Source organism: Sciurus carolinensis, chromosome 14 (assembly GCF_902686445.1).
Source record: "Sciurus carolinensis chromosome 14, mSciCar1.2, whole genome shotgun sequence".
Taxonomy (NCBI): domain Eukaryota; kingdom Metazoa; phylum Chordata; class Mammalia; order Rodentia; family Sciuridae; genus Sciurus; species Sciurus carolinensis.
This window is the reverse complement of record NC_062226.1, coordinates 18,213,934-18,241,150: the sequence shown is the minus strand read 5'-3', so window position 1 is coordinate 18,241,150 and position 27,217 is coordinate 18,213,934. Positions and strand designations below refer to the sequence as shown.

Here is a 27,217-nt window from a genome sequence, read left to right as displayed (position 1 = left end):
ATTGTCATTCTTTAAAATTACCTTTGAAAGAAACATTCCTCCATTAAAAGGAGTTTGAAGGAGCAGGGACTGACCGTGGGGAATTGTTAATTTTGTTAGGTGTGGGTTCTATTATTCTTATCATGTTGTTTTCAAAGATTCTAACTTGTTATAAATGCTTACCAAAGTATTTCTGGGTTAAATATGTCTACTTTTTTCAAAAAAAACTCCAGGAAAAAAAAAATAGGTGTTTAAGGGTAAGAGTGAGGAAGATGAAAGATGATTGGCAAACAGATAATATTTGTTGAAGCCAGGTTATGTGAACTTGGAACTTTCATACATTTTTATCTGGGCTTTTTTTGTGTGAAAGCTATCCATAATACAAAATTGAAAAAGTTGAAAGTACCTGAAAGCCACAAGAGGAGGTGACATCTCAGATCACTGCATGTTTTATGAACTGATGTGTTTGCAGATTCAGAGATTGAAGCTTGGTGAGGGTCAGGGGCTTTCGCAGGGTCACACAAAGATTAACTGAAAGTCATGGTACAGTCCAGGCTCCCCACACCGGCAGCACCTCTATCCTGTACAACTGCAGAGCGGTTCACATGTCCATCTGCAGAGTGCTGGAGGGAAGGGAAGTGAAGAGGGGAGCCTTAGGGTCATTGGAAGGGGGCCAGCGGAGATTTGCTGGGTAAGAAGCTTATGAGTGACAGAATCCTTTGCTATTTGGTAATGCCCTATATATTGGGAAACATTTAGCATCCCCAGCCCTACCCATAAGAATCCTGATAAGATCTGCTGGTGATTGTGAAAATCCAAAATGTACTGTAACACCCCTCCCACCACACGCACACACACATTCACACATACTCCTCCTAGTTTTCATTTCTCTTCATCTGCAACTATTCAGGGATGCTTCTAGAGCCTTCTAGAGCTGGCTAAAGCCCTGGGGGAAGCTTGTGTTTACTGGAGAACTATTTTGTAGTGTTTGATCACAGGATTCAGAGTCAGACTGCCTGGGTTTGATTTCCTGACTTTTGCACCTGCTGGTGGCATGACTTTGGGCAAGTTATTTAATATCTCCAGGCTCTACTTTTCCCATCGGTAAAGTGCGGATGATACTGGTTCCTATTTCACGAGGTTGTTTTGAAGATTAACTGGGCCTCCATGTGGAAAACGCTTAGTAATGGAATCTAGACCACGGAGTAACTCAGCAAATGTGAACTCACATTGGTACTATGTGTGTCTGACCCTCACCACACACAGTTTCTAAACCTCCATAACTCTAGGAATTAGACATGCTTATCTCCTTCAGCAAAGACAGGAATTACCTTTCCCTCCTTTGCTATTCAGGAAAGATTTATTAGTATCTTAACATTAAAAAACTTAAAATGAGAGGCAAACACAACATACAGATTATTATTTCATTTTCCAAAAGCAAAGTGTGTGCTCATGATAGAAAATCTAAGAAATGCAGATAAAAACAAGGGACAAAGTAAATTTGTCTGTTCCCTGCACAAGTATTCAACAGGTACATATTTTTTTATTTCCTATTTTGTGCTGGATATAGTTGTAGACTTTAAAAACTCTCTCTTTTCCTAAGGAGATTTATATTCTGGGCAAGGGGTTGGTGTGGAAGTTGGAGACCCTCTAAATAAGTACACCTGTATATCACATAATGCCAGGTGAATGTTTATGCAGAAAAATAAAATCCGATCTGGGGACTGTTTGGTACAAGGACTCAGGAGGAGTAAGGTTTGAATAGGGTGTTCAGGGCGGTTGTCCTGGGAGGAGGCCTTGAGGAACAGACGGAAGGGGAAACCTATCTAAAGACAGAGCAGCACTCTGCAAGCTAGGAGATGTTCATTCTAGACCAGGTCCTTCATTAACTTAGTGCAATTTGGGGCAAGTCACTTTCCCTCTCTGGGTCAGTTTTCCTCATTTGAACCATGGGAGTATTTTCAGTTTATCTGCCTTGGCCCTAAATATTCTTCTAGTAGATGCCTTTTAGGGTTGTGATCCTAATTAGCTTGGTCTAAAGACAAAATTGTGAAATCAGCAATCCTCCCATTCCTCTTCCTTTTGGGCACATTTTCCTCCACTAGGTGGTGTCTGTGCCTGTCACCTTCAGGGGCAAAGTGCCCACAGAGGAATGTTGGCCCCCATGCCAACACTCATCCCAGAAAGACCTGGCTTTCTCGGGTATCATTGACTGGCCATACTTTGAATATTACTTAGTCTTATGAAGAAAAATTCCTGTAAGACCCAAGAAAGTGTGTGAGAGTCAGATGCACTCGTTTAAGCCATTTGTTTCACAGATGTGGAACTGAGGGTTGGTGAGGAAAGTGACTTGCACAGTGACAATCAACATCCATCACTGAGTGACCAAGTTGGGTAAAGCTCTTGGTCTTCCAAGCCCTAAGCCAGAACAGGTCATGCTGCTCCCCTATTTCTGAGTCCTTTCCATCAATGAATTGCCATGTGTCTGCTGAGGAGTACCATTTATCTCCAAACTCAACTAGACTGGAGATTCATGGATCCAGCGGTCCCCTGGGAATATCCACGCGCACTCCAAATTCAACATGTCCAAAATGGAATCATCTTTCTTGCAGAACTCCTTTGTGTCCTTATCTTGGCTGGTATTACCAATTCTAGAATATGGTCCTCTGTATTCACTCAGTCATCAAACACTGTCCATCCTTTCTGAACATTTTGTTAGCTGACCCGTCGTTTCCTTCCTTTCTACGACTACTCCCCCGGCATGGCAATGTCCACAGCTCTGAGCCTCAGCCCTTGTACCCACTTCAGTTGATCCTTTAACACTGGACAGGCAGATCTTTCTAAAATGCAAATCTGATTCTTACAACTCTTAGCGAAATACTCTTCAAAGACATGTGAATTACTTGAAATTCTCCCAAATACATAAGGTCTTTTTAGCCTCATTTACTAGTCTCATCTTTCTCCTGTATTTCTGTGGACTGTTTTGAAGAATGCCCAGGCCTGTGCAGGATTTTGCTCAGGTTTTCTCTCTTCTGGAAAGCCCTCTTTGTCGCCCCGCAAAGTGTAACTGATTTCCGACCTCTCTTATCCATCTGTCTCATTATACCTTCTGCACTCTTACATTAAAACACCTGGAATTCTTTAATTATGTGCATATTGGGGAAGTTCTCCATCTCAACTGCTCCAGTGCTTAGCACAGTGCCCGGCATATAAAAAAGCTGTACATGTTTTTGTTTAATGCATGGATGAATGGATAAGAGAACCAGCTGAATATCTAATGATTCTGGGAGAAAGAGTCCAGGAACCCCGGGCATGTTGCATTACGTAACCAAAGCACATGACCTATTGCGTGTGCCACAGTCAGAAACATTACACAGTGGTTAATTCCATTTCCCCTTGAGCGAAGAAGTCAGAAGGGAATAGAAATCTGGCCTTACAAAACAGAGGGAGGAGGGGAGCAATGCATTTAAGGGCCTCCTCAGCTCACACTGTGGCCTTTCCAATCCAAACCACATTTTGGCCTTGGTCTTCCCCTCTCAGACCCTGGCCTCTTTTGCAAAGCATTGATTTTGTGTCTGCACTGCAGCACATAATCCTAAATTTTACTCTCTGCTCAGATTTCCCGTCTCCCCTTTATCAGTACCTTGCTGGGCCTCAAATGTCCTGGCAGTTATATCTGTGGCCTTCCCTCCTTCCCAATAGGGGGCCTTTCTGTCTGTTTCCCTTGATCTTGTGAGACCTTGTGGTGACCTCAGGATCTGGAATCCTCTGTCCACTGTTTATATACCCTTGGGGGAGAATAGGAATTCTCAGCAGTAATGACAGTAATAAAAGCACTAACTCATAATGAACACTTACTATGTGCTGGTACTGTACTGAGGGCTGCACTTTGTACCTCTGAAGTTAAGTTAGAGAGTTGCATGACTCACTGAAGGACCCATTGTGAATGGGTAGTGGAATTGGAATTCAAATCCGGACGAGTTTAGCTTTATCTCTGTCTGTTCTCAGGGTTTGCCATGTTGCTTGGAGCACCATGGTAATCCAGTAAATGTCCCAGGACAGGATGAAATACAGGAAAGAAAATGTGAATCAATGAAGGAATATGAGCAATAGTGCCCCTAGTGGCTAAGGCATGCATTTAAAGAGTGTGTGTAGAATGAAAAAAACAGGAAGGTGGTTAGAAAGGGGGAGAAGGATGGAGGGTAAGTAGAGAAAAAATTCAAACACGTATTATAAGATTGTAAAATGATTGACTGAGAAACCTCTTTTTTATGCACCGTGTATTTTATTTGCAGGTGACTTTTGAACAGAAAGAACTTTTACTTCCACCAGAGCATTCTCCACCTTTAAGTAGTCTACTGGGGGAAATAAGCTTCTTTCAAAGAAGCTGTGCTTGCCAAAAAGTTTTGGGTTCCTCTTTAGAGAATCAGAGCCTGGGGCACGTTACCCCAGATGTGCTCAGTGGAGGCATATTGTTTTCCTCTGACATTATGAGGCAAATCCGGGACGCAGGGGGCCAGGCTGCATGAACTATGGAATTCTGAATGGAAGACTGACTTTGGAATGACAGGACTGCTTTATGATGTGGCTGTCACGGGAGCCAATTGCACCCTGGTAGAGCCTCTGTTGAGATCCAGGATAACTCCTTTCCTGAGCAGCCCCACTTGACTGGTTAGGTCTGATTTGCTAAAAACAAACTCACATATAGTATCTTGCTCTTCCCTTTGCCAAGTTCTAGATGTGAAGTGACAGAATCAGCTTCATCAAATCTGCCCCATTTACCAATGGAGAAACTGAAGTCCAAGCAAGTTAAGTTAGCTTACTAAGTAAGCTGAGTTTAGTTGAGTCAAACTACAAATTGGTAGTAAAATTGAAACTGGAATTCAGGTCTCTTGACTCCTAAATCAGTGTTCTTTCCTTTAAATCACTCTTTTCCTTTGTGATATGGGATGGTAGCAGGTTCACATTAGTGAGCTTATTAGAATAAGTGGTGTGACTGTTCAATAACTTCTCTTAAACATTTCTTAGATGCCAAACCTCTGTCTTAGACATTCTGTGAGGTTCAATAGGAGATGGAAGGTTATTAGGAGAGGAAAATCTTCCTCTCTTCCTCCCTTCCTCCCTTCCTCTCTTCCTTCCTTCATTCTCCATCCATTTATTCATTTATTTAGGAGTTTTTGAGCCATCTTTTTACATTGAACATTGAGCTAAGAAATGGGGGGTAAAACAGAAGAACAAGGGACAGTTCCCTCCCTTGAGGAGTACCAGTCCTGATAGCGGAAGCAGACTGGTAAACAGATATATGACATCACAGTAACAGCTATAACTAAGCAATTAATAGAGTCCTGGGGAAGCGAGGGAGAAGCACTGCATTGTGGAATACCCGTCCTTATCACAGGGACTGGAAAGTGATCTGACAATTTAGGCACAAGAAGTCTCGTCCACTTATAAGTCTCATGGGATTTGTTCGTGAAGTAGGTGTGATGTATTCGTTTGCAGGCATATGTCTCTGCCTTGTATGTCTGCTTAAACATACAGCTGTAATCAAATGAGAACAGTCAACACTTCTTTATCCATGCCCTTACTGTGGACATGGACCCACAGTAGCTTTTAGAAGTGTTGTGTTAGGAAGTATTCGGACAATTCAATCCATCACCGTCAGAATCAAGTCCAGACTGCCCCTTATATTCCTCCCATAGAGCATTAACTGCACTCTTTCGTGGTTGCCTTCAGACCTGTTGTCTCTGCCACTTGTCTCTGAGTTCCTTAGAGCAGAGATCATAGCTGGATGAGAGGAACACACCTGTAATTCCATCAGCTTGGGAGGCTGAGGCAGGAGGGTCACACATTTGAGGCCATACCAGGCAACTCCATGACACCCGGTCTCAAAAAATAAAAAGGGCTGGGGGCTTGGGGTGTATTTCAGCAGTAGAGCAGCCCTGGGCTCAATCTCTAGTACCATCAGAGAGAGAGAGAGTGAAAGAGAGAGAGAGAGGAAGAGGAGAGAGCATTTCTGTCTTCTCTGCATAATTTAATTTAGCACAGTCCTAGCCTCATCAATAGATGCTGAGTAAGCTTTGTTATGTGAACAAAAGGACTGGAGATGCCTCCAAATAAGGGGAAAGACGGGGTGACTGGAAGAGGGTGCTACGAAGGAAAATTGCTCTGAGAACTGATGGCACGGACCTTAGGTAAAACCACTTAGGTGAGGGAAGACACATCGTGAATGGCATTGGCTGTGAGCTGTGGCCCTGGCCTCTCTGAGCTGATTACCTGCTGGATTTCTCTTTCTACCTTCTTTTCCTATCCCTCTGTCTCTCCTTCTTTCCAATGGGCACCATCTCTGCTAGCTGTAAATCTCTTAGCCTCCATTCTCCCTCAGATTTTCCCACCCCATCCCTGGAGAGGGTTGCTGAGGGCCCAGATGTATCTGCATGGGATGATGGGATGTGCCCCTGCTCCTCCAGTGAACCCCACCTGTGCCCCAGCTACCTTTCCCCATCTAAGAGGATGACAGCGGTAAAATGTCTAACACGCTCAGTGGCACCTCTCCAGGACTTGACACGTTGCAGTGTCTGACGAATGTTTTGGGGTAGATACCTGAGTGGATAAGGAGTGAACCCTTTCAACTTGCCTCATCCAGACTGCTCAGCCCACAGAGGGACAATCTGAGGGCAAAGAAATTACCCCAAGTTTCACCCCTTGTTAGGCTCGGGGGTGAAGGACTGGGGTTTAGTTTCCCTGACCATTTCTTCTCTCCTACCATCATGTTCTGGGATTTGGACCCTGCTTCCTTCTACTTAATCCCGAAGACTTCAGATCACTGAATCTTATAATTAGATAGGACCCATCCTATCCTTTATATCCAGGAAGACTGAAGTCTAAGGAGAGGAAGAGATTTGTTCAGGGTCCCGCAGTGAGTTAGTGACAACTCCAAGGTTTCCAAAACAAACAAACCTCTGCATGTCTCCATAGATTAACAAGTACTTTGTAGGTTCCCAATGCTATTAGATGTGGTAGGAAATAAGACCTTGTGAACTCTGTGTTTTCATGAAGGGGCAGGAAGATAACCCAGTAAACAATGGTGAGGAATTATATGGTGATTGTGAGAAGTTCTAAACAAATAAAGTAGGATGCTATAGAAAATGACTGGGGCAGATCACCACTGGGCTAAGGTTTCACTGACAGAAGAGGTAAGTGACAGGTGTTAGGGAGAAAGAGTGAGACATGCTAGTGACCAGACCAGGGCAGGGCCAGTTCAGTACGTGGAAATAGCAGGTAGGTGAGTGTGCGTGTGTGTCTGGACCTCGCGACAGCCCAAATTATGAGATCTGAATTTTCATCCAAGTGTGTGAGGAAGTTCTCAGAGGGCTCTCACCAATGGAATTATAATATCTGGTGTATCGTTTGCAAAGTATTAACATGGTGTGAGTTGATTGCCGATGTTATTATGTTTGTCATGATTTTAACTTTGATTAGTATCCTTAGCATTCATTTTCTAATACCCAGTGCCAACTAAAACACCTAAATAACATTCATATTTTAGATCAACAGAAGAGAAGGGGATTCTCGCTCCTGGCGAGAAGAGGTTGGCAAACCTCAGGACATGTTTTGTAAAAATTCGAGGTCATATACATTTTTCTGGGAGTCCACAGTTTTCTTTCTCAAGTTTTTTAAAGAGACCTATGGTTTCCAAAAAGTGACTTAAATGCTGAAGAAACAGGGGGCATACCAGGTCATTTCCTGAAGCTTGTTCCCAGCTCTCAAATCTGAGCGCTGTCGGGGATCCGTGAAAATGAGGATGTTGATGTTGAGCTGTCGTATCGGACTGAGGAATTGCACTTTCCTTCATCTGTACCCTGGGCGGAGTAAATAGAATTCAGAGCTTTTTTCTCTCAGAGGAGGAATTAGTTTATCCCTTAGAAATATAATCTACAACTTTGTTTATTCAAACTCTGTTCTCTGTGTTTCTCTCAGATTTTAAATAGGCAAGTTCACTTCTAATGTGGTCTGAAATGGTCCAGCCTGTAATTGTTCCCTGTGGACTTTACCCGTTAATCCATGAATCCAACCATCCATCACCCTCCCTCTCTCCTTCCTTTCTTTCTTTCCTCTCCTCCCTCCTTTCCTCTCTCTCTCTCCTTCCTTCATCTTTTCCTTCCATACATGTAACCGTCTGTTTACCAGGTTTTATGCTAGGGTTGAGACAAGAGTTAGGAGACTCCAATTCTAGATTTTATGATACTGTGAGACCTTTAAAAGAAATGTTCCTGAAACATTCCATTGAACCCTATACTTCTATAGAGTATAGTTTGAAAACCACTCGCTTCGGAAGTTCAAAACTACTTTGAAAAAAATAAAGTGCAGTTATATAATTATAAGCATTTCCTGTAGCGTTCTGAGTCTGAATCTAGACTACCAGAGGGTCCTTTAGCAACGCTAATATTTTAGATCAGTAACCACTTCTACCCTAGGTTGGCAGGTGCTGGAAAGCCAGTGGAGGTGGTGACATGGAGCCCTACTCTTAGGGAAAGGGCGGGCTTCACAGGTGGGAACACGGAAGGGAGCTGTCAGTCACTTGGCTCCAGGGTGCTCTCTGTTCACAGCCTCCCAAAGCCCTTGTCCAGTGATGCTGGGCCTTCAGACCCGTGTGTGCCTCTGGATGTAGGATGTGGCAGGAAGCCCTCGTGGCATGGGGTCGTTTCAGTTTCTGAAGTATTTTCAACATGTACCTATCATATTCCCACTCGCCTTGTAAAACAAGCGTTTTCATTCAGTACAGTGAGGCCTTTGTATCTCAACAACAAACACATGGTCTAAGGCTCTCGGACATAACCTGCCTTTTTCTCTAGCCCCCACCCCACCCCCCACTCCATCCGCCTTTACAAAGCCCAGTGTCAGCAGAAATATCTGTTTACAAACAAGGGCTCCAAGAGAACAGTATCAGTAGCTCAAACAAGCCTCTAAAACATGCCTCTGGTTTTGTCCTTGGAATCCTTGTGAATGGCATGTATCACTGGCTGCAGCTTCGCAGAAGGCTTCTGTCTTTCCATCTGTCTTCCTATCTGGCTTGCTCTGCCTCCTTCCACTTACTCGTTAAAAGCAGGAGGAGCCTGACTAGAGAGGCAGTCAGACACGGGTCTGTACCTTGTGGGTATCTGAGAGACGAGCCCAGACAGGGAGTTGCTTGCAAACAGCAAAACAAACCCAAACACATCAAGCCTACAGTGCCTTCTGAAGCAGATGCTGGTGGAAGAAGCTGATGGCTCTCACAGCCACACAATGACATGCTGCTCTAGGACATTTTTCTAGGATCACCAGTGACTGAAGGGGCTCTGCAGTCACTCTGCTGAAAGTGAGTCTTGCTGTAGCTCCCTATTACCTACCCATAGTAATGGTAAAAACTGACATCCTCTCCCAATTGAATAGACAGGAAAACCAAGAGACAGAGGGAGATTAAATTGAATCCAGGTCCACTAGAGACTAGGATCAAGCCTGAGGAATCATCCTCTGCCCAGCCAAACATAGTTTAAAACCAAAGTCCCAACAAGCATCAAATTGCCATTTATCCATCACCGTAAGAGCTCTTTCAAGTTGAGTTATAATTCACAATTTCCAAGGAGATGTCATAACAACAGAAAATTAATAGCTAGTTTGAAAAAGTCTATCAGGCCTCTCCACAATTTTGCTTTTAGTTCACCCTCTTGCTAGTAGGTCTGAATGAGTCCAGATTGCCAAATGAGGACTTGATGGGAGGTCCTGAGCATTACTCCTGACTCTTAGCTCTGTCATTCTCTGAAGGGGTCACTATATTATCCTTAGCTAATGATCTCCATCTCCCATCAACACTGTTCTTCAAAAACCACCCAAGATTCCCTGTTGCCCATGAAATACTCCCTGGGTCTCAGGGCGCCATTCACAGTCCTGTGCAATCTAGCCTCAGGTCGCCCTTGCTGTTCCATTGCCCTCTGCCCCGCTCTGCATCCTCTACTCCATCAAATGCAAGCATCTTCCTCATTCATTGGGACCTGGAGGTGATTTCACAGCTTTTCCCTCCTCCTTCTGCCCAGCTTCTCCTGATCTACTCAAATCCTGTCCCTCACCAAGTCACTCAGGAAAACTTGAGCCCTTTCATCAGTATCAAGTGCTCCTTCCCTTGAGCCATTTGCTTGTACCTCTACTGTAGAACTTGATCTTTCATACTTTTTTTTTTTTATTATTGCAAAGGGCCTTTCCTCCTCTTGCAGCTAGTTTTTCTGTCTGAGCACCACACTATAGAAGCTGAAAACATAAACTCTGGATTCTGATTGTCTGGAGTTAAACCCCTACCTCCATCATTTGTGTGGACTCTCTGAGTCTTGGTTCTTTCATCTGCAAACTGAAGACAATAATAATATCCCCCACTTGGATTCTTGTCAGGGTGTTCCATGTTAACTCTTGCAAAGAGCTTAGCACCCTGCCTGGAACACAGTAAATGTCAGATAGCATTGCCCTCCCTGTCTCAGAGAGTAACTGGATGGCACCAGCCCTACAAAGAGGAGATCTGCCTGTCTGGCCTTGTCCCTTCCTTATCTCCCTTTGCCATCTCCCTCTGTGTAAGACTCACCCCTTTCTGTGGGCCAAGATGAGGTGATGGCAGGCTCTCCCAAGAGCTTTGTCTCCAGAGCTCAGCCCACACTGTCTGGGGTGCATTTTTACATAACATGCTGTGGACCTGCATCAGGCATGGAATTTACGTCACTTGGCTTGTCCACGTGGGAATCTTCCCCATTCCTCTCTGCTCCTCGGGTTGACCACAGGGGCCCTCTTCTAATGCCATTTGGTAGGTAAGGATCCTTGGTCCAGAAATGGAACAAGGCTCATTCTTTAGGCCCAGATGGCACAATGCCCAAGATCTAAAGTACTTTTAGGCTTAATTTCTTTTAACATCAGAATTTAAAATAATATAATAAAAATACACATATAATAATGACTGTGGCCTCTTGATTATATTTGTCTCTATGCCAGTGCAATCATAAGGTATAAGTCTATATCTCTATGTATACTGCACACACAAACCCACACAGGAAAGGACCTCCGAGGACCAAAAAACAAAAAAACAGAAAAAAATTCTGCAGTCTGTGAAAGTTATGTTGCAATATGGGATTTGTCCAGGATTGATAGTATGCTAAAGACAAATCAGGGCACAAGTGTTTGTGTTAGCTCCAATTCAGAAATATTTGAATATTTGAATGTTTAATATTTAAAAATTTGCATTTTTGGGAAAAGCCCTAGAAATTATTTTGCCATAGTTTCTCCTTTTGGAGACAAGAAAATGAACCCCAGAGAGATGGCACATCTTGCCCTGGGTCATAAGGCTTCCTAAAGCCAGCACGCAGCTAAGTTGTGTTTTGCTGTTTCTCCTTTTACTGTTTTGCACAATCAAATCTAATGGCCACTGGAGCCAGCCTCCCAGCTTATAGATGAGAAAAGTGAGGACAGGCTAGAAGGGGCTTCCCTGCTGTTGCCAGGACATCAACCGATTTCTGTTCCAGTGCTGGAAAGATTGATTGAAACCTCAAAATTAACTGAAATCAGGTTTCCTCACAGACTTTGGGGATGTATATCTTTCATTTAGAAATGCTTGTTGAATACGTACATTCAAGGCACCAGTACAGAAGGTTCTAGATGCAAAGTGGTAGCAGATGTGTCCTCATTATCCTCATGGACTTGTAGTCTAATTGAGTAGACAGCCCTTGGAGGGTGACCTCCAAAGTGGGTCATACTGTTAGCAATGGTAATTGCCATGAAGGGGAAACAGACCAATCACCAAACACCCACAAGCAATGTTGGGACCTGAGAAAGACTCAGGAGACAAAAAAACCCTGCCCTCAAAACTACTTACATGAGTTATGAAGAAACAGCCAGGTGTCATATGCCTGGTACATAAAGATGCATGGGCCCAAGACAGACTCCTCTAGGTCAGGATGCAGGTGGCTGGTACTCGGCAGTGTTTATGGGCTGAAGGTGCAGACTCATGTCCACTAAAGCCATAACACTGGCATTGGTCTTCAAGATTGGAAAAGAGGACAGAGGTAACAGGGAGACATTTCTACCTGGAGGAAACAGTATGACCAAAATAGAAGGGCCCAAACATGTTCTGTGTGCACTCTTAGAAATAAGTCAAGATTAATGTCCGAAATGCAAAGTTAAGGATGGTCTTGACCCTGAGGTGATCAAAGAAAGGTTAGTTTGTCTCTTTGCAGGAAGAGCAAAAACTAGGATTTGGGGAAGATGAATCTGGTGATGCTTTACAGGTTGTATGGGGAGGGATGAAATGACTGGAACATGGGCCAGTCAGGGGAGTTCCAATAATGGTGGTGATATATTGAAGACCAACCGCATGCTTTCCCTACATGATATCCCTAGCCCTTTATGGTAGGTAATATCATGCCCATTTTACCAAGTAAGAAAAGAAAATCTCAGACAAGATTTAGGACTAACCTAAATCTCATATTATATGGTGGCAGAGCTAATATTTGAAGTCACAACTCATTCCCCATCTTGGAAAAAATAAATGTCCCTAGTTCCCGTGGGCTTATGAACCTGTAGATAGAATGCTTATCCACAGAACTATATGTAGATCATTGAGTCAACATGTGTGTTGACTACCTACTAAGTTGCCATTATTCTAGGCAGTATAGGATATATCCAACCTTTCAAACCTCACATACACGCACACACATGTACATACACTATTATACCCAGGTATAAAATTGGAGTAGTCAAGAAGATCCAAGTGTTGATTAATGCAAAACTGAGAGAAAGTTGGCATGTCAGGAAAGTCTCCTTTCCTTCTCCAATGATGCAAATGACCATCACTGTCTCAATGTCTGAAATATCAATTGTTGGTGGCATTAAATTGAACTATCTGTGGCTTATCTATCTTTGCAGATCCGTGGAGAATATGCTTGTGGGCTAATGGGTTGTATTTCTCTCTTCTGTTTTCTCCAATTCTCTCCTAGTTGTGGTTCTTTCTGGGTGAATTTGGTCATTCTTGCTCTTATACATACAGACCCATTTCTTGAATGTCTATTTTATGCCAGGTACTTTGCTAAAACGTTGCATGAACTGTATCTTATTATATCCTCCCAACCAGAGCGTGTTGACATCACGTTGAGCCAGGACTTAACAGAGCTGTGTTTGCTCCCAAAAACTGTGCTTTTAATCACCAGACTGTCCGTCATGCTTGCACTGAGGTAAACACCCTCAGATGCACTCTTTATCTCTTCCTTCACACATGCATCAACATTAATCAGTGCTTTCTATGTGCCAGTCATTGTGCTTCCCCTAAGGATATCAAACTGCCCCTTACCTTCTGGAACCTCCCTTGCCCTGTGTTCATTCAGAGCAATAATCTTTTCTTCTTTTTTGCAGTGCTGGGAATTAAACCTGGGGTTTGCATGTGATAGACAAGCGCTTCACCACTGAGCCACATCCCCAGCCTCATTCACAGCCATGATACTACCTACTTGGACCAGTGTAGCAACCTCCAATACAGACAATCACTTTTCTTTCTAAAGTGACTTCTTGTGTGGACAGATTGATGGGGCTGATTCTGTTTGGACTGGATTACGCATAGGCTGCTCTACAACTTATTTTCCTTTAGATTAATGTAGAGCGATGGTATGGATCTGTTTAAAGCATGTGTGGAGATGGTGGGATTATCACTCAGGGTTGTGCCATGAGGCAGGAGGAGCAGATGCAGAAGGCATCAGCATTTGCTGGGTTTGGAGCTAGGGCTCAAGTCCTGGTTCAGCCCCTCACAAGCCTTGTGACACTGGTAATTTCACTGCCTCCCTGGAAGGCTCACTTTCCCCATTTGTATGAAAAAAAAAAATCATTATTTCTATCTTGTCTCCTTTAGAGATTGTTGATTGAAGCAAATGAAACAAAGTTGCTTTGCATATTTCATAATTTCAAGGAAACTCAAGATGCTTCCATGTTATTATAACTAACAATGCATAATCAACATTGGGTAGACTTGAAAATTAACTATATGAAAAAATGAACATTTAATTAATTAAAAAAGAATTCTTGCTTATATTTTCCATAGAAAACAGTGCATAGGTTAAGTCCTAGCCTTAGGATCAGAGAGCTGGGTTTAATCTCATTCTCGTTTTTATAGGTCAAGTGACCCTTGCCAAGTCACTGCTGCTACCTGAGTCTCAGTTTCCTCTTTTGTCAAGTGGGACCAAGAGAACTTATTTCATTAAATAGTTGCAATAATTTTAATGAAATGGTACATGTAAAGTTCTTGACCTTATACATACATATCATGAATGGTCGTTGTGTTTATTTCTCAATAGGTACATGTAGTGATGTCTGGCATTGGAACAAATCAGAGTAGCAATTCTGAGGATATTGTAAGGAGGTGGTATGGTAATAATAGGGCTTCCTAATTGCAAAATACCAGCTCCTCTTCTATCTGGATTGCATCAACAGAAGAACCAACTCTAGCTAGCACTCAGTGAGCTGTGCAACCTTTCAAGTAGAAACAACTTGAAATGCTGCCCTCTTCTTCCCGCTCTTTCTTTGTCTTTTTTCTTCCTCTCCTTCTCTACTTCCTTTTTTAAGTTGATATGCACCAATTTCACTGACAATGTGTGAAAAAAAGAGAGCCGTGAGCCTGTATCTCGATTTCAGAGAACGGTGACAGAAAGGATAATGTATAGTAGCACAGACAAAGGCGAAAAAAAAAAATAGCCCCAATTCTAAGGAAGAGGAACAGACATTTATTATGAATATTAATAAAAAGCGCAGCTACCTTTATCATGGGATATGCAAATGTGTGTTTGCAGTCTCTCACTAAATCCTCAAAATGGCACTGGGTGTTAAGTACTTGTTATGTCAGTTTACATATGAGGGAACTATCAAGGAGGTGCAGAGATTTTGCCCCAGGCTACACAGCTAACAAGGAGCAGAACTGGGATTCAAAAAGATCAGTCTGACTCCACAGTACATGTGTTTTAGTGCTTGTTATGTTGCCAGTGGCCATGTGCCAAGTTCTGTCATGTTCATTATCTCATTAGCTCCCTCTGCAACCATCAGAGGAGGATGTATTATCCCCATTTTACAGGTGAGAGGGTAATACTAGAAGGGATGCCCTGACTTCCTAACTCACATGGCTAGTAAATGACGGAGCCCGCATTTGACCTCAGGTCTGTCCGTCTCTAAGACCCTGACCTTCCTATGCCTATACAAACTGCTTACTCATGAGCAAAGGTGGCAGGCTAGAGAGTCAAGAGCCAGCGGGAAACATGTACACCTACAGTCCCCAGGAGCGCTTTGCCATTCCAAATGCACTATCTGAGTCAGTATGTTAATGAAACGTATGGGTTTTATGAACCACGAAACATGCTCTTCTCAAACTCACCTCATATCTGAATAGCTTTAAGTCATTTGTAAGGAAATGTATCCATTTATCTCCTTTCTCCCTCAAAAGAGATCTGTGAGGTATCAAGGGAAGTAGAGTACATGCAGGAGAACTGGGGCTTGGAGAGGTAAATTAACTCATCCAAGGTCACATAGCTAGTCAAACAGGTGAGCAGAACCATGTAGTCATGGGACTCTCAGATCTTTTTCCTCAACAAGGACAAGAATCCAGGTAGGAGAGCAGATAGAGAGAGCATTGTGGATGCTCATTTGCAGCTCTTCGCAGATGGGAAAGGGAAACCTTCTCCTTCCCATACTCTTCCATGACCACTGTGTAGAAAACACCTGAGCCAATCTTGACCTTGGGATCTGCTCTCTGTATGGTTACTTCTGATGCTCTTGCTCCTCTGATTCCAGAAGTCTAGCTGGTATGACACACTTTAAGCCCCCTCCTTCCACTAAGCCTAGGGGGATCCTTAGAGCCAGGGTGACCCTGGAGGGTTGCACATGCTGAGAAAGGTCCTCAGGTATGCTCTTCAGGGACATCCCAGCCTTCTCCTAAATGTCTGGTGGTACCAAGTCCTTCGGGTCATTTTGGTGATTCTCCCCCCGACTAAACCTTGTGCAAGGACATGGGTATACTTAACCCAAATCTGTCTGTTTTAATCACTCTCCTCTGGACAGATGAAAGCTTTCCATAGGATTGCTCTCTCAAGCATTCCTCTGTGGCTTTGATACCAGCGATTAAATCATGGAAGGGAAAACAAAACAAAACAAAAAAAGGACCAGCTTCAACCTTTAGCTTTTAATTTTTTTAGCCTCTTGAAAGAAACCAGATTGTTGACCTAAATTCCCCCCTTTCATCCCCACATCCTCTCACCTCTGCTTGTATTCTCTTGGCAGATGTCCCACAGTTAGTGGGCATCCTGAAATTGGAGGGCCTGAAGCTGTACCCCCCACCAGGACCTTACAGCTCCCTCAGTGGGAGCCCAGGGTGGCTATCTGGAGGAGCCAGATCTTTAGAGTCTAGAGTCTGACTTGGAAGGGACCCCTCTGACCAACTGCGGTGACCTTCCCATCTGAAAGGTAGGGGAAGGGAGGAAACTCAGAGATGGAACTTCTTATCCAGGGACCCACAGCACTACAGCAGCAGAGCTGGGAACAAGAGCCTTAACTGGAGGTGGCAAGATAGATTCTCATGCAGGAATGCATCCTAGGGTCCAGCCTTGCCTCTAGAGTCAGAGGACAGGCAGAATCACAAGTCAATTGCCCCCAATCCTAAGATGGGATCCTTGGGAAGAAAATCATTAGCCTCTCCTCCCCTCAGTTTCCTTATCTGCCAAATGAATATAATAAAGCCCACCTCCCAGGATTGTTATGAGCTCCAAATGGGGTATCTGCCCCTTGAGGAACTTTTACATGAAGGTTTTCAAAAACTGTTACTGTTATCATTTATTTGAAAATAATACTTTCAATAGGGAAAAATGCCCTGGGTAGAGTTTTCTCTCCTCCTATATTTATTCTCCCAAGGAGGAAACAGAAAATACAAACTGGATATAAATTGTCATTGTTTGCTCATTCTCCTCCTTTGACAGTGATGGAAGCAAATCAAACATTATCAGTGCTATTAAATATAACCATCTCAGGAAAATCTCATAGGAAAAGCCACAGGATGGAGACTTGACTGGGATCTCCCTGAGGTGTGGGAAAGCTTACCTACAAGTCAGGATACCCCAATTCCAGCCCTTCCTACTGAGAGATGCTGTGTGGCATTGGGCAGTGAAACTCTCTTCCCTGAGTCTCAAGTTTTCTCACCTTGAAATGGCAGCTAGGGCCCAAGGAAGCATCTTGGCCTGGAAAGCAGCAGCTTCAAGCTCAGCACCCAGCAGGTGCTTCAAACACAAATCACACAGACACAGAGCACCCTTTGTTGGAGTGTCCTGTGCATGGTAACCACACCACCAATTTAGGAATTCTCCTAATAGATAGTTGGCCCCTCTCAAAATAGGAATCAAGTACATGGACACACTCCATCATAATGCAAGAAGGATTCTGAACTGGGCACAACTGGATGATGGGATAGATTTTAGGGAAATCCCACAGGGAGAGTTTAGAAAGCTTGTTGAATGATGGAGTGATAGTTTGGTGGGGCTGCTCTAATGAAGGACCGCAGCTGACATGGCTTAAACATGTCACGGTGAGATCTGGATGTGGGCAGAGTTGTTGCCTCCTGAGGTCTCCTTGACTTGAAGGTGGGCGTCTTTTCTCTCTGTCTTTGCCTGGTCTCCCTGTACCCTTAGGTGCCCTAATTATTCCCTTCTTCCAAGGACACTGGTCTTACTGGATTAAGACCTACCTTATGACTTTACTGTAATGTAGTTGCCTCTTTAAAGACCCTGTCTCTCAATACAGTCATATTCTGAGCTACAGGAGCTTACCGATTTCAACCTAAGCATTTTAGGGGGACACTACTGTTATCAGAAGAAAAGGAAGATGGACCAGCAGTCAGAGTGCGACAGCAATCTCAGGAGGAAAAAAAATGTGTTATAAAAACGGAACGAACTGGGGTCAGAAATCTTTAAGCAAAAAAGGCCAGTGCTAAAGTCCTGATGCTGATAGTCAAGCTCAAGAAAACACTGCACACTGCAGATAAAGACAGGGGCTGGGGTTGTAGCTTAGTGTAGCTCATCCATGTGAGACACTGGGTTCAATCCTCAGCACCACATAAAAATAAATAAATAATAAATAAAAGTATTGTGTCCATCTACAACTAAAAAAATAAAAAATAAAAAAAGCTGTAAAAAGAGGAAATAAAGAGGTTCAAGCAAGTCCTGAATCCCAATGAAGTGGGCGAACCCCACAGAACAGCCTAATCACTGGGACTAAAGAACCACGGATTCTGGGTCCATTTTTAGGTCCAGCCAAAGAATGGCAGAGAAAGCAGCCTCCTGGCTTGTAGTTCAGTTAAGCTTGCTTGTGTTGGCGCTGTTGGACTTGCAGAAATAATCCTGGAGGGGGCTGTGCCTTCAAACGGCCTACAATAAAATGCTTGGCACTTGTCACTGGGCGCAGTGATGTGATTACAAGCCTTGGTCTGGGGATGCTGTAGGCCAGAATTCTGCCCCGTGATGCCTTGGACAGCCACTTGTTCTTTCTGAGCCTCAGTTTACTCTAAAGAGTCAATGCTCACAGCTTTGTAAAGGAGATTAATGCTGAGCACGTGGTAGGTGGTCATTTCTAAAGAGAGAGTAGCATACTTTTACAGAGAAGGCAGAGCACCTATGACATACCAAGCTCTGGTCAGACGTTGAACATTTGCCAAGGAACCAAACAGACACCTGTGTGGGGGGCTGTGAGTGAGTGATGGGTTTTAGGACAGGCAAGAGTGGGATAGGTACCAGGGAAGGAGAAGTGTGTGCCTGGGGTGGCTTGGGGTGCTCATGTCACACTGCCCTGGGGCATATCTTTCAAGTGATTTTTAAAGGGTACCCCTCATTCCCAGAGTGTTCTTCCAGGACAGTTCTGGTCAATATTTTGGGAGAATCCCCTACCTCTGCCTGGATATTCCTCTTTTATGCATGTTTCTTGCTCTCTGGGGCAAGGATGAATGGAGAGATAAGAAGAAAGAGAGGCAATGAAAATAAACAAACATCAAGCTCAAGGTGTTTGAAACCATTTACACATCAAGCCTAGCTGCAGAAAGGTAGGGGTCCATTAGAAGGCCAGTTGACCAGAGTTTCAGTGACCAGTGTCCTAACAGGTGCTCCTCTCCTGGTATGGCCCTCCGCCCCTCTCTCTCTGTGCAGTGTGACCAGGCACCTCCTTGGAATATAAAAGGATCCTTGACACTTTGATTGGTCCTGCATGCCTACAGCATTGCGGCAGGTGTATGCTAATTATATGTAGGTGGTATGCAGAATTGCATGTGGACTTCCACCCTGTCACAGGGACATGTCCCTTGGGATCATCCCTTAGTCGCATACAGATGGTGCTGACTTCAGACTGACTAGCACAGCTTTGAAAACTATGATTTCAGCTTGCTAGACAACTGGGGAAGGGCACTGTGGATGTGTGCTGGTACTTTGATGTCCTCCAGAGAATACAGTTCTGCGTCCCATGTGGAGACATTCAGAGGAGAGGAAACCAAGCATGGAAGAATTGGGAATGACACAAGGCATTCAATTCAAGTCAACACATATTTTTGAGCACCGTCTACATACAAGGAACCATTCTAACAGGGAACAAAAGGGCTCTTAAATTCTGGTGGGGGATCATTTCATCTGGACCCCTCCTTTTACATAAAAGGGAAATGAAGCCCAGCAGCCTAAAGGGGAGGGTGTGCCTTGTCCCAGGCAAGGTTACCTGGCAGGTCAAGCACAGACCTCTGGTGCCAAATCCCTGGTCCTGGGCTGGTGGTACCCAGATACTTCCCTTCTGGCCCCCTGAAATGTGACTACTGTTGATTAATTTATTTTCATAGAGAAATAAAGTTCCATCTCCATCATACTTCCCGTCCCTATTTGAGCCCAGTTATTTCCTTCCGCCACTTACACGCCACGTAAATATTTCCCTCTGAACTTCTGAAACCACTGCTTCAAGGTTCTCATTTCCCTTAATGTGTTTCCTCTTGGTTCCACTGAAAACCCTCTCTCTGCCCTTCCTCTCTGCCTCCAGGGGCTAAGCTACCCCTTACTCCTCAGCTCTGGGCTGTGGTATCTGGCCTCTCTCAATCCTTCCCTCTTTTCTCTGAACTGCAAACAGAGGTGGCCCAAGCCTCTGGAAGGCTGCTGAACTGAGGGCACCCCACGGATGTGTAAACATTTGACCTTGCTAACCAGGCCAGCTGGTTCCAAGGGCAACAGGAAAACCAGGGACTAGGAGCCCCTGGCGAAATAAAAACCTGCAAGGAGAGAGAGGTGGGGGGTGATACTGTTTCAGATTTTAATTCTCTCATTAGAAGACCCTTCATTTTCTTTTTGTGGGAGGATGGAGTAGACAGGGGAGGGAAAGAAGTGGAGCTAAGATATGAATGTGGTGACTTCAGCAACCTCTGCTCCTGTTGATTCCTGATGTGCAGAGAGATCTGGGGCAACAGGATCCAAATTTGGAGTCCAGTCTTTGTCTTTGGAGGGAGTTGGCAGGGAGGTAGCTTTTCACATATAGTCTCTTAATATCATCTAAGCTGATGGGGATTTATGATTTCCAAGTAGGGCTTGTCGATGGGATTGAGGGGACTTTTGCCTTCATTCCAGCTCTTACTAAATTAGGCAAGATGCCTTCAGGGCACCTCCTCTCTTTGGTCGTTCTGTATTTTATTTCTGGTTGTTTCCTACTTTTTCATGCTTGATGTCACTCCTGGACCCTCCAGCATCTTAAGAAGGAACCCTACTGTGGACAGCCATTGTAGGCAGGGATGCCATACCCACTGTGTCTTTTAAGTATGATGATATATGAGAGAATTAAGGTCCACAGAGGTGAAGCGGTTTTGTCCCCAACATACTGATGTTAATTGCAGTCATCAGAATTCAAGCAGATTATGCCCATTCCAAAGATCCTGCCCTTTCTCCCCTACCAAGAACACGTTCTGTCCTCTGAGTCTCTCTGTCCTTTGGCCAGGGAGATATAAAGTAGTGTCTTTGATTCTCTTTGGCCCTTAAAGTCTTTGCCTGGTCTCTTTTCCAATGCTGTTCAGAATCATGTGTTCCATGCTTATTCGTGAGATCCTTACGGAGGGCCTGCTGCAGCAGGTGCTGGGCAGGTTATGGAGCTGGCCCAGGTGTGGTCATCAATCTCAACAAGACCCAGTCTTGCAGAGAGGAGGCAATGGGAAGTCACAGAGGCAACTCCGGAACCAGAGAGTCACTGTCAAGTTCCCTAAAAGTAGAACAGGTTCAACAGAGAGAATGATCTCTGCTCACAGGGCTGTCAGGAGACGCACTGGGAGACCTGGAAGAAGGAAATCAGACTAGGCCTGAGGACGTAATGGGGAACCTCATTCAGTCCCCTCCTTTACCACACTGAGAACCAAGACCCAGAAGAGGATACTGGTGTTCTGCCAAGGTCACCCAAACCACAGAAGCAGGATGACTGTGTATGGAGACTGCCCTGAGATACGGTCCATCAGGGAGTGGGAAGAGAGGTGTAGGTGGGCTTAGATCCTCAGCCAAAATGCTGGCTGTGTCAGCAGCTAACAGGGATTTACATAAATTCTCAGGTCCCAGAGCCACAAAGGAATGAAGACTGTGTGGGCCTCCTCTATTGATTTTGCTGGACACTCTCCATGCTCTTTTGATGAGCACGAATGGCAGATGCACACTCAGAGTTATGGTGACCGCAGTGATTCTCCATCTGAGAGTAGGGACTGTCTTTCTAAATGAGCATCATCTATTCATTTTCATCTCCCTCTCTTTCTCCTCCCACCTGGCCTCATGCATCATCTGACACTTAAAATACACTCTTAATTAGAAAGTCCTCTTCCCCATCCAACAGCTTTGTCTGTGCCAAGGACACTGGGTATATTCCAGAAAGGCTGGGAACAGGGGGTTGGTGAGTATAAAGATAATTAGATCCAGAGAGTCTCCACTAAGCTACTTCCTGGCATTCTCAGAATAAGTCTAGGGATGCCTGGCCTGGAACTTCCCCAAACATTTTGCTAAAGTGTGTGATACCCCCCAGGTAGATGGAGTGGTCCAAACCCTTGAGGCATTAGTAAAGGGGTAGGAGAGGCTATGGAATGAACACACATAACAGTAAATTCAGGAGCCTTACAGAACTGGAATCCACTTACCAACCAGTTGACCTTGAATCTGTCTCTTCACTTTCTTTAATTTCTATATCCATTTTGATTCAAATGAGACACTTAATATCACTGCAGTGGAGGTCTTACGTGTATTAGCTGAACTAATACATATACAGACCTTAACACAATGCCTGGTCTACAAAGAGGCTGGGTGGACTCTGCTCTAATATACTAACAATGATCTAGGCAATCCTGGCCTCCTTTTATATTAAGAGGGTACCTATGTGTACCTGTATGTGTTTGTGTTGTTGTGTGTGTGTGTGTTTATGGATTGTATATGGATTAGTGTTAGAGGAAAGGAAGCTAAATTGAGTCTTAAGAGATTTGCCAGTGATTCCATGGAATGCAACAAGGGCCTTCCATTCTCTGGGTCTCAACTCCCTCACCCACCACGAGAAGGTGTTGGAGGTGATTATCTTCAAAAACTTTTCCAGCTCGGCTATTCGTTATCTGCCTTTCTTTGGGGATGTGTGTTAGGGCTTAGCCAAGACTCTTGCTAGAAATAACCCTTTTCAGTCCTTGACCCTCACTTTTCTAGGCCCATTTTCCACACAGTTGGTACCACAGGTCATTGAGTGAGTGCTACGGTGACTATCCTTGGGACCGCCCTTTTCAATGAGCATCTTCCATTTATCATCGTCTCCCACTATTCCTCCTCTCACATCAAATATTGTCCTACAATTAAAGTGCCCTCTCAACTAGACTTCTTTCCCATCTAACTCTTTGCAAAACCAGTGTTTTGTTTGTTTTTATTATCCCCCTTGCTCTTCTTGAGTTTTCTTTGCGGGGAGTACCCATTTTTCAAATGTTGTCCCTCATGTGCCATACTCAGCAGTGGAACTGCCTGGGTTCATGCTGTGGCTGAACTGCTCCACATCTCACTCACTTGCCCTCTCAGTTCCTCCAGCCCTCACCTTCCCTTGTGGGGGGAGTCCCAGAGGCAGGGTCCCACCAGAGCAGTTTGAAAACTACTGGTGCAGAATATCCTGATATGCATTTTATCAGAGAAAAATAACTTGCTCCCTTCTCCTTCCATCCTTTATTCATTGATCTTTTTCCTTTGGGGCCACACAGGGCTGTATGACAAATGTTCTTACACCTCCCGAGACCGAGGATGGGTCGTGGGCATTCACACTGTCAGTGATCAAGGCAACAGAGACCCACGCTACTTTTTCTCCTTGAAGACAGACCGGGCCCGGCAAGTGACCACCATCAATGCCCACCGCAGCTACCTCCCAGGCCAGTGGGTATACCTAGCTGCCACCTATGACGGCCGGCTGATGAAGCTCTATGTGAACGGTGCCCAGGTGGCCACCTCTGGGCAGCAAGTGGGTGGCATATTCAGCCCGCTGACCCAGAAGTGTAAAGTGCTCATGTTAGGAGGCAGTGCTCTGAATCACAATTTCCGGGGCTACATCGAGCACTTCAGTCTGTGGAAGGTGGCCAGGACTCAGCAGGAGATACTGTTGGACATGGAAACCCATGGTCTCCACACCCCTCTACCTCAGCTCCTCCTCCAGGAGAACTGGGACAATGTGAAGCGCACTTGGTCCCCCATGAAGGACGGCCACAGCCCCCGAGTGGAATTCAGCAATGCCCATGGCTTCCTGCTGGACACGAGTTTGGAGCCCCCTCTGTGTGGGCAGACACTGTGTGACAACACAGAGGTCATTGCCAGCTACAACCAGCTCCCGAGTTTCCGCAGGCCCAAGGTGGTGCGCTACCGCGTGGTCAACCTTCACGACGACGACCACGAGAACCCCACGGTGAGCCACCAGCAGGTGGACTTCCAGCACCAGCAGCTGGCCGAGGCCTTCAAGCACTACAACATCTCCTGGGAGCTGGAGGTGCTGGCGGTGAACAACTCCTCCCTGCGCCAGCGCCTCATCCTGGCCAACTGTGACATCAGCAAGATTGGGGATGAGAACTGTGACCCCGAGTGCAACCACACGCTGACCGGCCACGACGGCGGGGACTGCCGCCACCTGCGCCACCCTGCCTTCATGAAGAAGCAGCAGAATGGCGTGTGTGACATGGACTGCAACTACGAACGGTTCAACTTCGATGGCGGGGAATGCTGTGACCCCGAAATCACTGATGTCACCAAGACGTGCTTTGATCCAGACTCTCCACACAGGTAAGACCCTCCTGGGCAGAAGATGCCCGGTGAAGAGCTGAAAACGATGTCCCCATTTTATAGATGAGCTCCCCTGAGACCCGTAGGTTGAGGACAGTCTGCCAGAACACGCAGCCGTTGAATGACCAAGTCGAATCTATTGCTCAGGTAATCAAGGGGACCTTGTGCGAGCATAGTTCATTACAAACATACATATTGGGAGTTTCTCATGGGTCACGAAGGACTCAGAGCCCAGTGTTCTCAAGAACTCAGTCTACGTTGGTTGGCGCACGATGAATACAACTAGGTACTGTGTATAAAGGAATGGTTTAGAGCTGTGCCACTCAGTACAGTAGCCCCTCACCACATGTCACGATTCAAATTTAAATCAGTTAAAAGTCAATAACATTTAAAATCCAGTTCCTAAGTTGCACTAGCCGTATTTCTGGTATGAGGTCAACACGTAGCTAGTGGCCACCATACTAGATGGAGCAATGTGGACTATTTCCACCATCATGGCAAGTTCTATTGGACTATGCTGGTGGAACTGGAGTCAGCTGGGGTCAGGCAACTGGGTCTGACCTCAACTCTACCATTTTCTCACTTTGTGGTCTCTTTGAAGCTGTTTCTTCATCTGTAAAATGGGAAAGAACATGGTACCTACTTGGTTCAAGTGCAGTGGGGACTGAGAGAGGGTGTGTAAAATGCAGTCACTCTCCATCAGTGGCTACCACCTAATTTGCTCCTGATAAGTGTATTTGTCCTTCCTTGTCTAATCAATGTGAGAGTGTGTAGTGTTTAGGGGGTTCCAGAGGAGATCAAAGAAAAAAAGTTGACTTGCATCTTGAATATGCGGTTTCTTTGGAAGAGGTGGAATTTCAGCAATGTCTTCAAGAATAGGTGTCATTTGAGACATAATAGAGCAAGGTTAGGGATTTAATGCACATGAAGACTGTAATAAAATTGTACTGTATTTGGGATTCATGCTAAATGAGTGGATTTTAACTGCTCTTGACCAACGCAGGTACACACAACAAACACAAAGGTAACTGTGAAATGATGGATATTTTATTTCACTATGGTAACATTTTTGTTATCTCTGTATCCCAAAACATCATACTATAGACCTTAAATATAAACAACAAAATTCATTTTTCAAAGATAAGTATGATTTAGATAGCAAATACTAGGGGGAAAAGGACACTGGAGGCAGAAGGAGCAACCTTTAGAAGGCTAAGAGGGAAGAGGAGGCCTCTGTCTAATGCCTGGCCTAGTCTCCATCATGACTGTCAACTATGACCAGTAACCCCAACCTGGACCCCAAAGGTGGACTCAACAGTGATCTGTATTAGATGTGAGACCTGGAGAAACTGGTTTCAAGCCAGAGAAACAGTCAACACCTATTTTCCTGTTTTTCCCAGATTCAAGCTGAACTTTTCCATTCTGTCCAACACACAGACCCTGGACTTGCTGATGGCCCGAGCACATTTGCCGACCTCTGCAGGTTTTCTGCTGACACTTCCCTTTATGTCTCTCTCAAAAGAGCAAGGGCCTCCCATGCACAGGCAGAGTACCTATGTGCAGAGGAATGACAGTGCTGGCAGGGGAATGTCGTGCCTGGCAGCCGGTCAGAAAGCACGTCAGCTCAGCCTCCTGGCACCAGGAGGGCCCCTGGACTCTCACCTTGGCGCCGAGACATGTGAGAAGCAGCCTTGCTGTGTGGCTAGTCTCTTCCAGGTCCTGATGCACTGTCAGCTCTGCTGTCATTTAGGCCTTGCCAGAACTTTACAAGGGAGACAAGATAGGAGTTATCATTTGCATTTGACTGATGGGAAACAGAGGAAACTTGTTAGAGAGTGAAATGACTTAGCCAGATTCACAGATCAGAAGAGTCCGTAGGTGAATTACAAATGTAGGTCTTCTGGAATCAGTGTTAATTTGTGGTCTATTAAGCCAAAATCCCAGGAGGTACCAGGGCAGAGTGGGCATCACTGAAAGCCAGTCACCCATTTGTACATCCGTTCTCTTGCTCATTCACTTATTCATACAACAGATGTTTATTCAGTGTCTGCCAAGTGCCAGGTAGATAGGTACCCTTGACTTTATTTTGCTGAAGAAAAGCCTGGATTAAGAAAGATGAAAGGATATAACTAAGGTGACCCCACTAATATATGGATAGCTTAGATTCAAACCCAGGCCTACTGACTACAATGCTCCCACTGAAGTGGGATATTTTTAAATTCGAGGAACAATTAGAGGCAGAAATAAAGGACAGGGGTGACCGGCAGGTGGCCTTGGGAGAAAGCTGATAAGGGTGAGCCATCGCTGGGTCAGGATCCAGGGAAGCTGGCATTTGCAGAGCACCATGCTGGTGTGGAGGGGCCAGGGGGCTCCATGTTCCAGATAATTCACAATCAGCAGACACACTGGCAGGTTCCAAAGGCCTCCTCTTCCCTCAGTCACGGGACTGCATGCCCAGAGCGTCTGTGAATGACCATGTGTCTGTGCTGTGACCGCTCACGCCATGGCCTGTTTGTGTGCTGGCTGGCAAAGCTATACTCCCCACCAGGCCCTGTGTCCTCTCCTGATGAGGCTGGGGGTTACTGGATTCTGGCTGAATCCGCTCTCCCAGGTGCAGGGAGATAACCTGTGGAAGAAATATTCTCTTTGTGTCCTTAAACAAAAGAGAAGGAGGGGTGGGAGGGAGGAAGGAAGGAAGAGAGGAAGGGAAGAGTGAAGGGGAAAAGACAGGCAGATCCAATAGAAACAGTGAAACTAGGTAGTTTTAAATAAAGAGCTGAAAGCAAAGCTCATCCAGAATTCATTCTGTCTCTACCTCTGACTCTCTCTCTATCCACATCCCTATCTTTCTATGTCTATCTTTACCTCCTTTTATGTCTCTCTCTTAA

At 44.9% G+C, this 27,217-nt stretch overlaps 1 protein-coding gene across 1 annotated transcript in view; it reads left to right on the top strand.

Moving 5' to 3' along the window:
• The window catches only part of Pappa (pappalysin 1), a 232,457-nt gene that overhangs the window by 7,106 nt on the left and 198,134 nt on the right, over positions 1-27,217 (top strand). Inside the window, exon 2 of the mRNA XM_047524822.1 lies at positions 23,267-24,329. Within this exon, the coding sequence (XP_047380778.1) occupies positions 23,267-24,329 (1,063 nt within the window). The remainder of the gene's footprint in view (positions 1-23,266; positions 24,330-27,217) is intronic.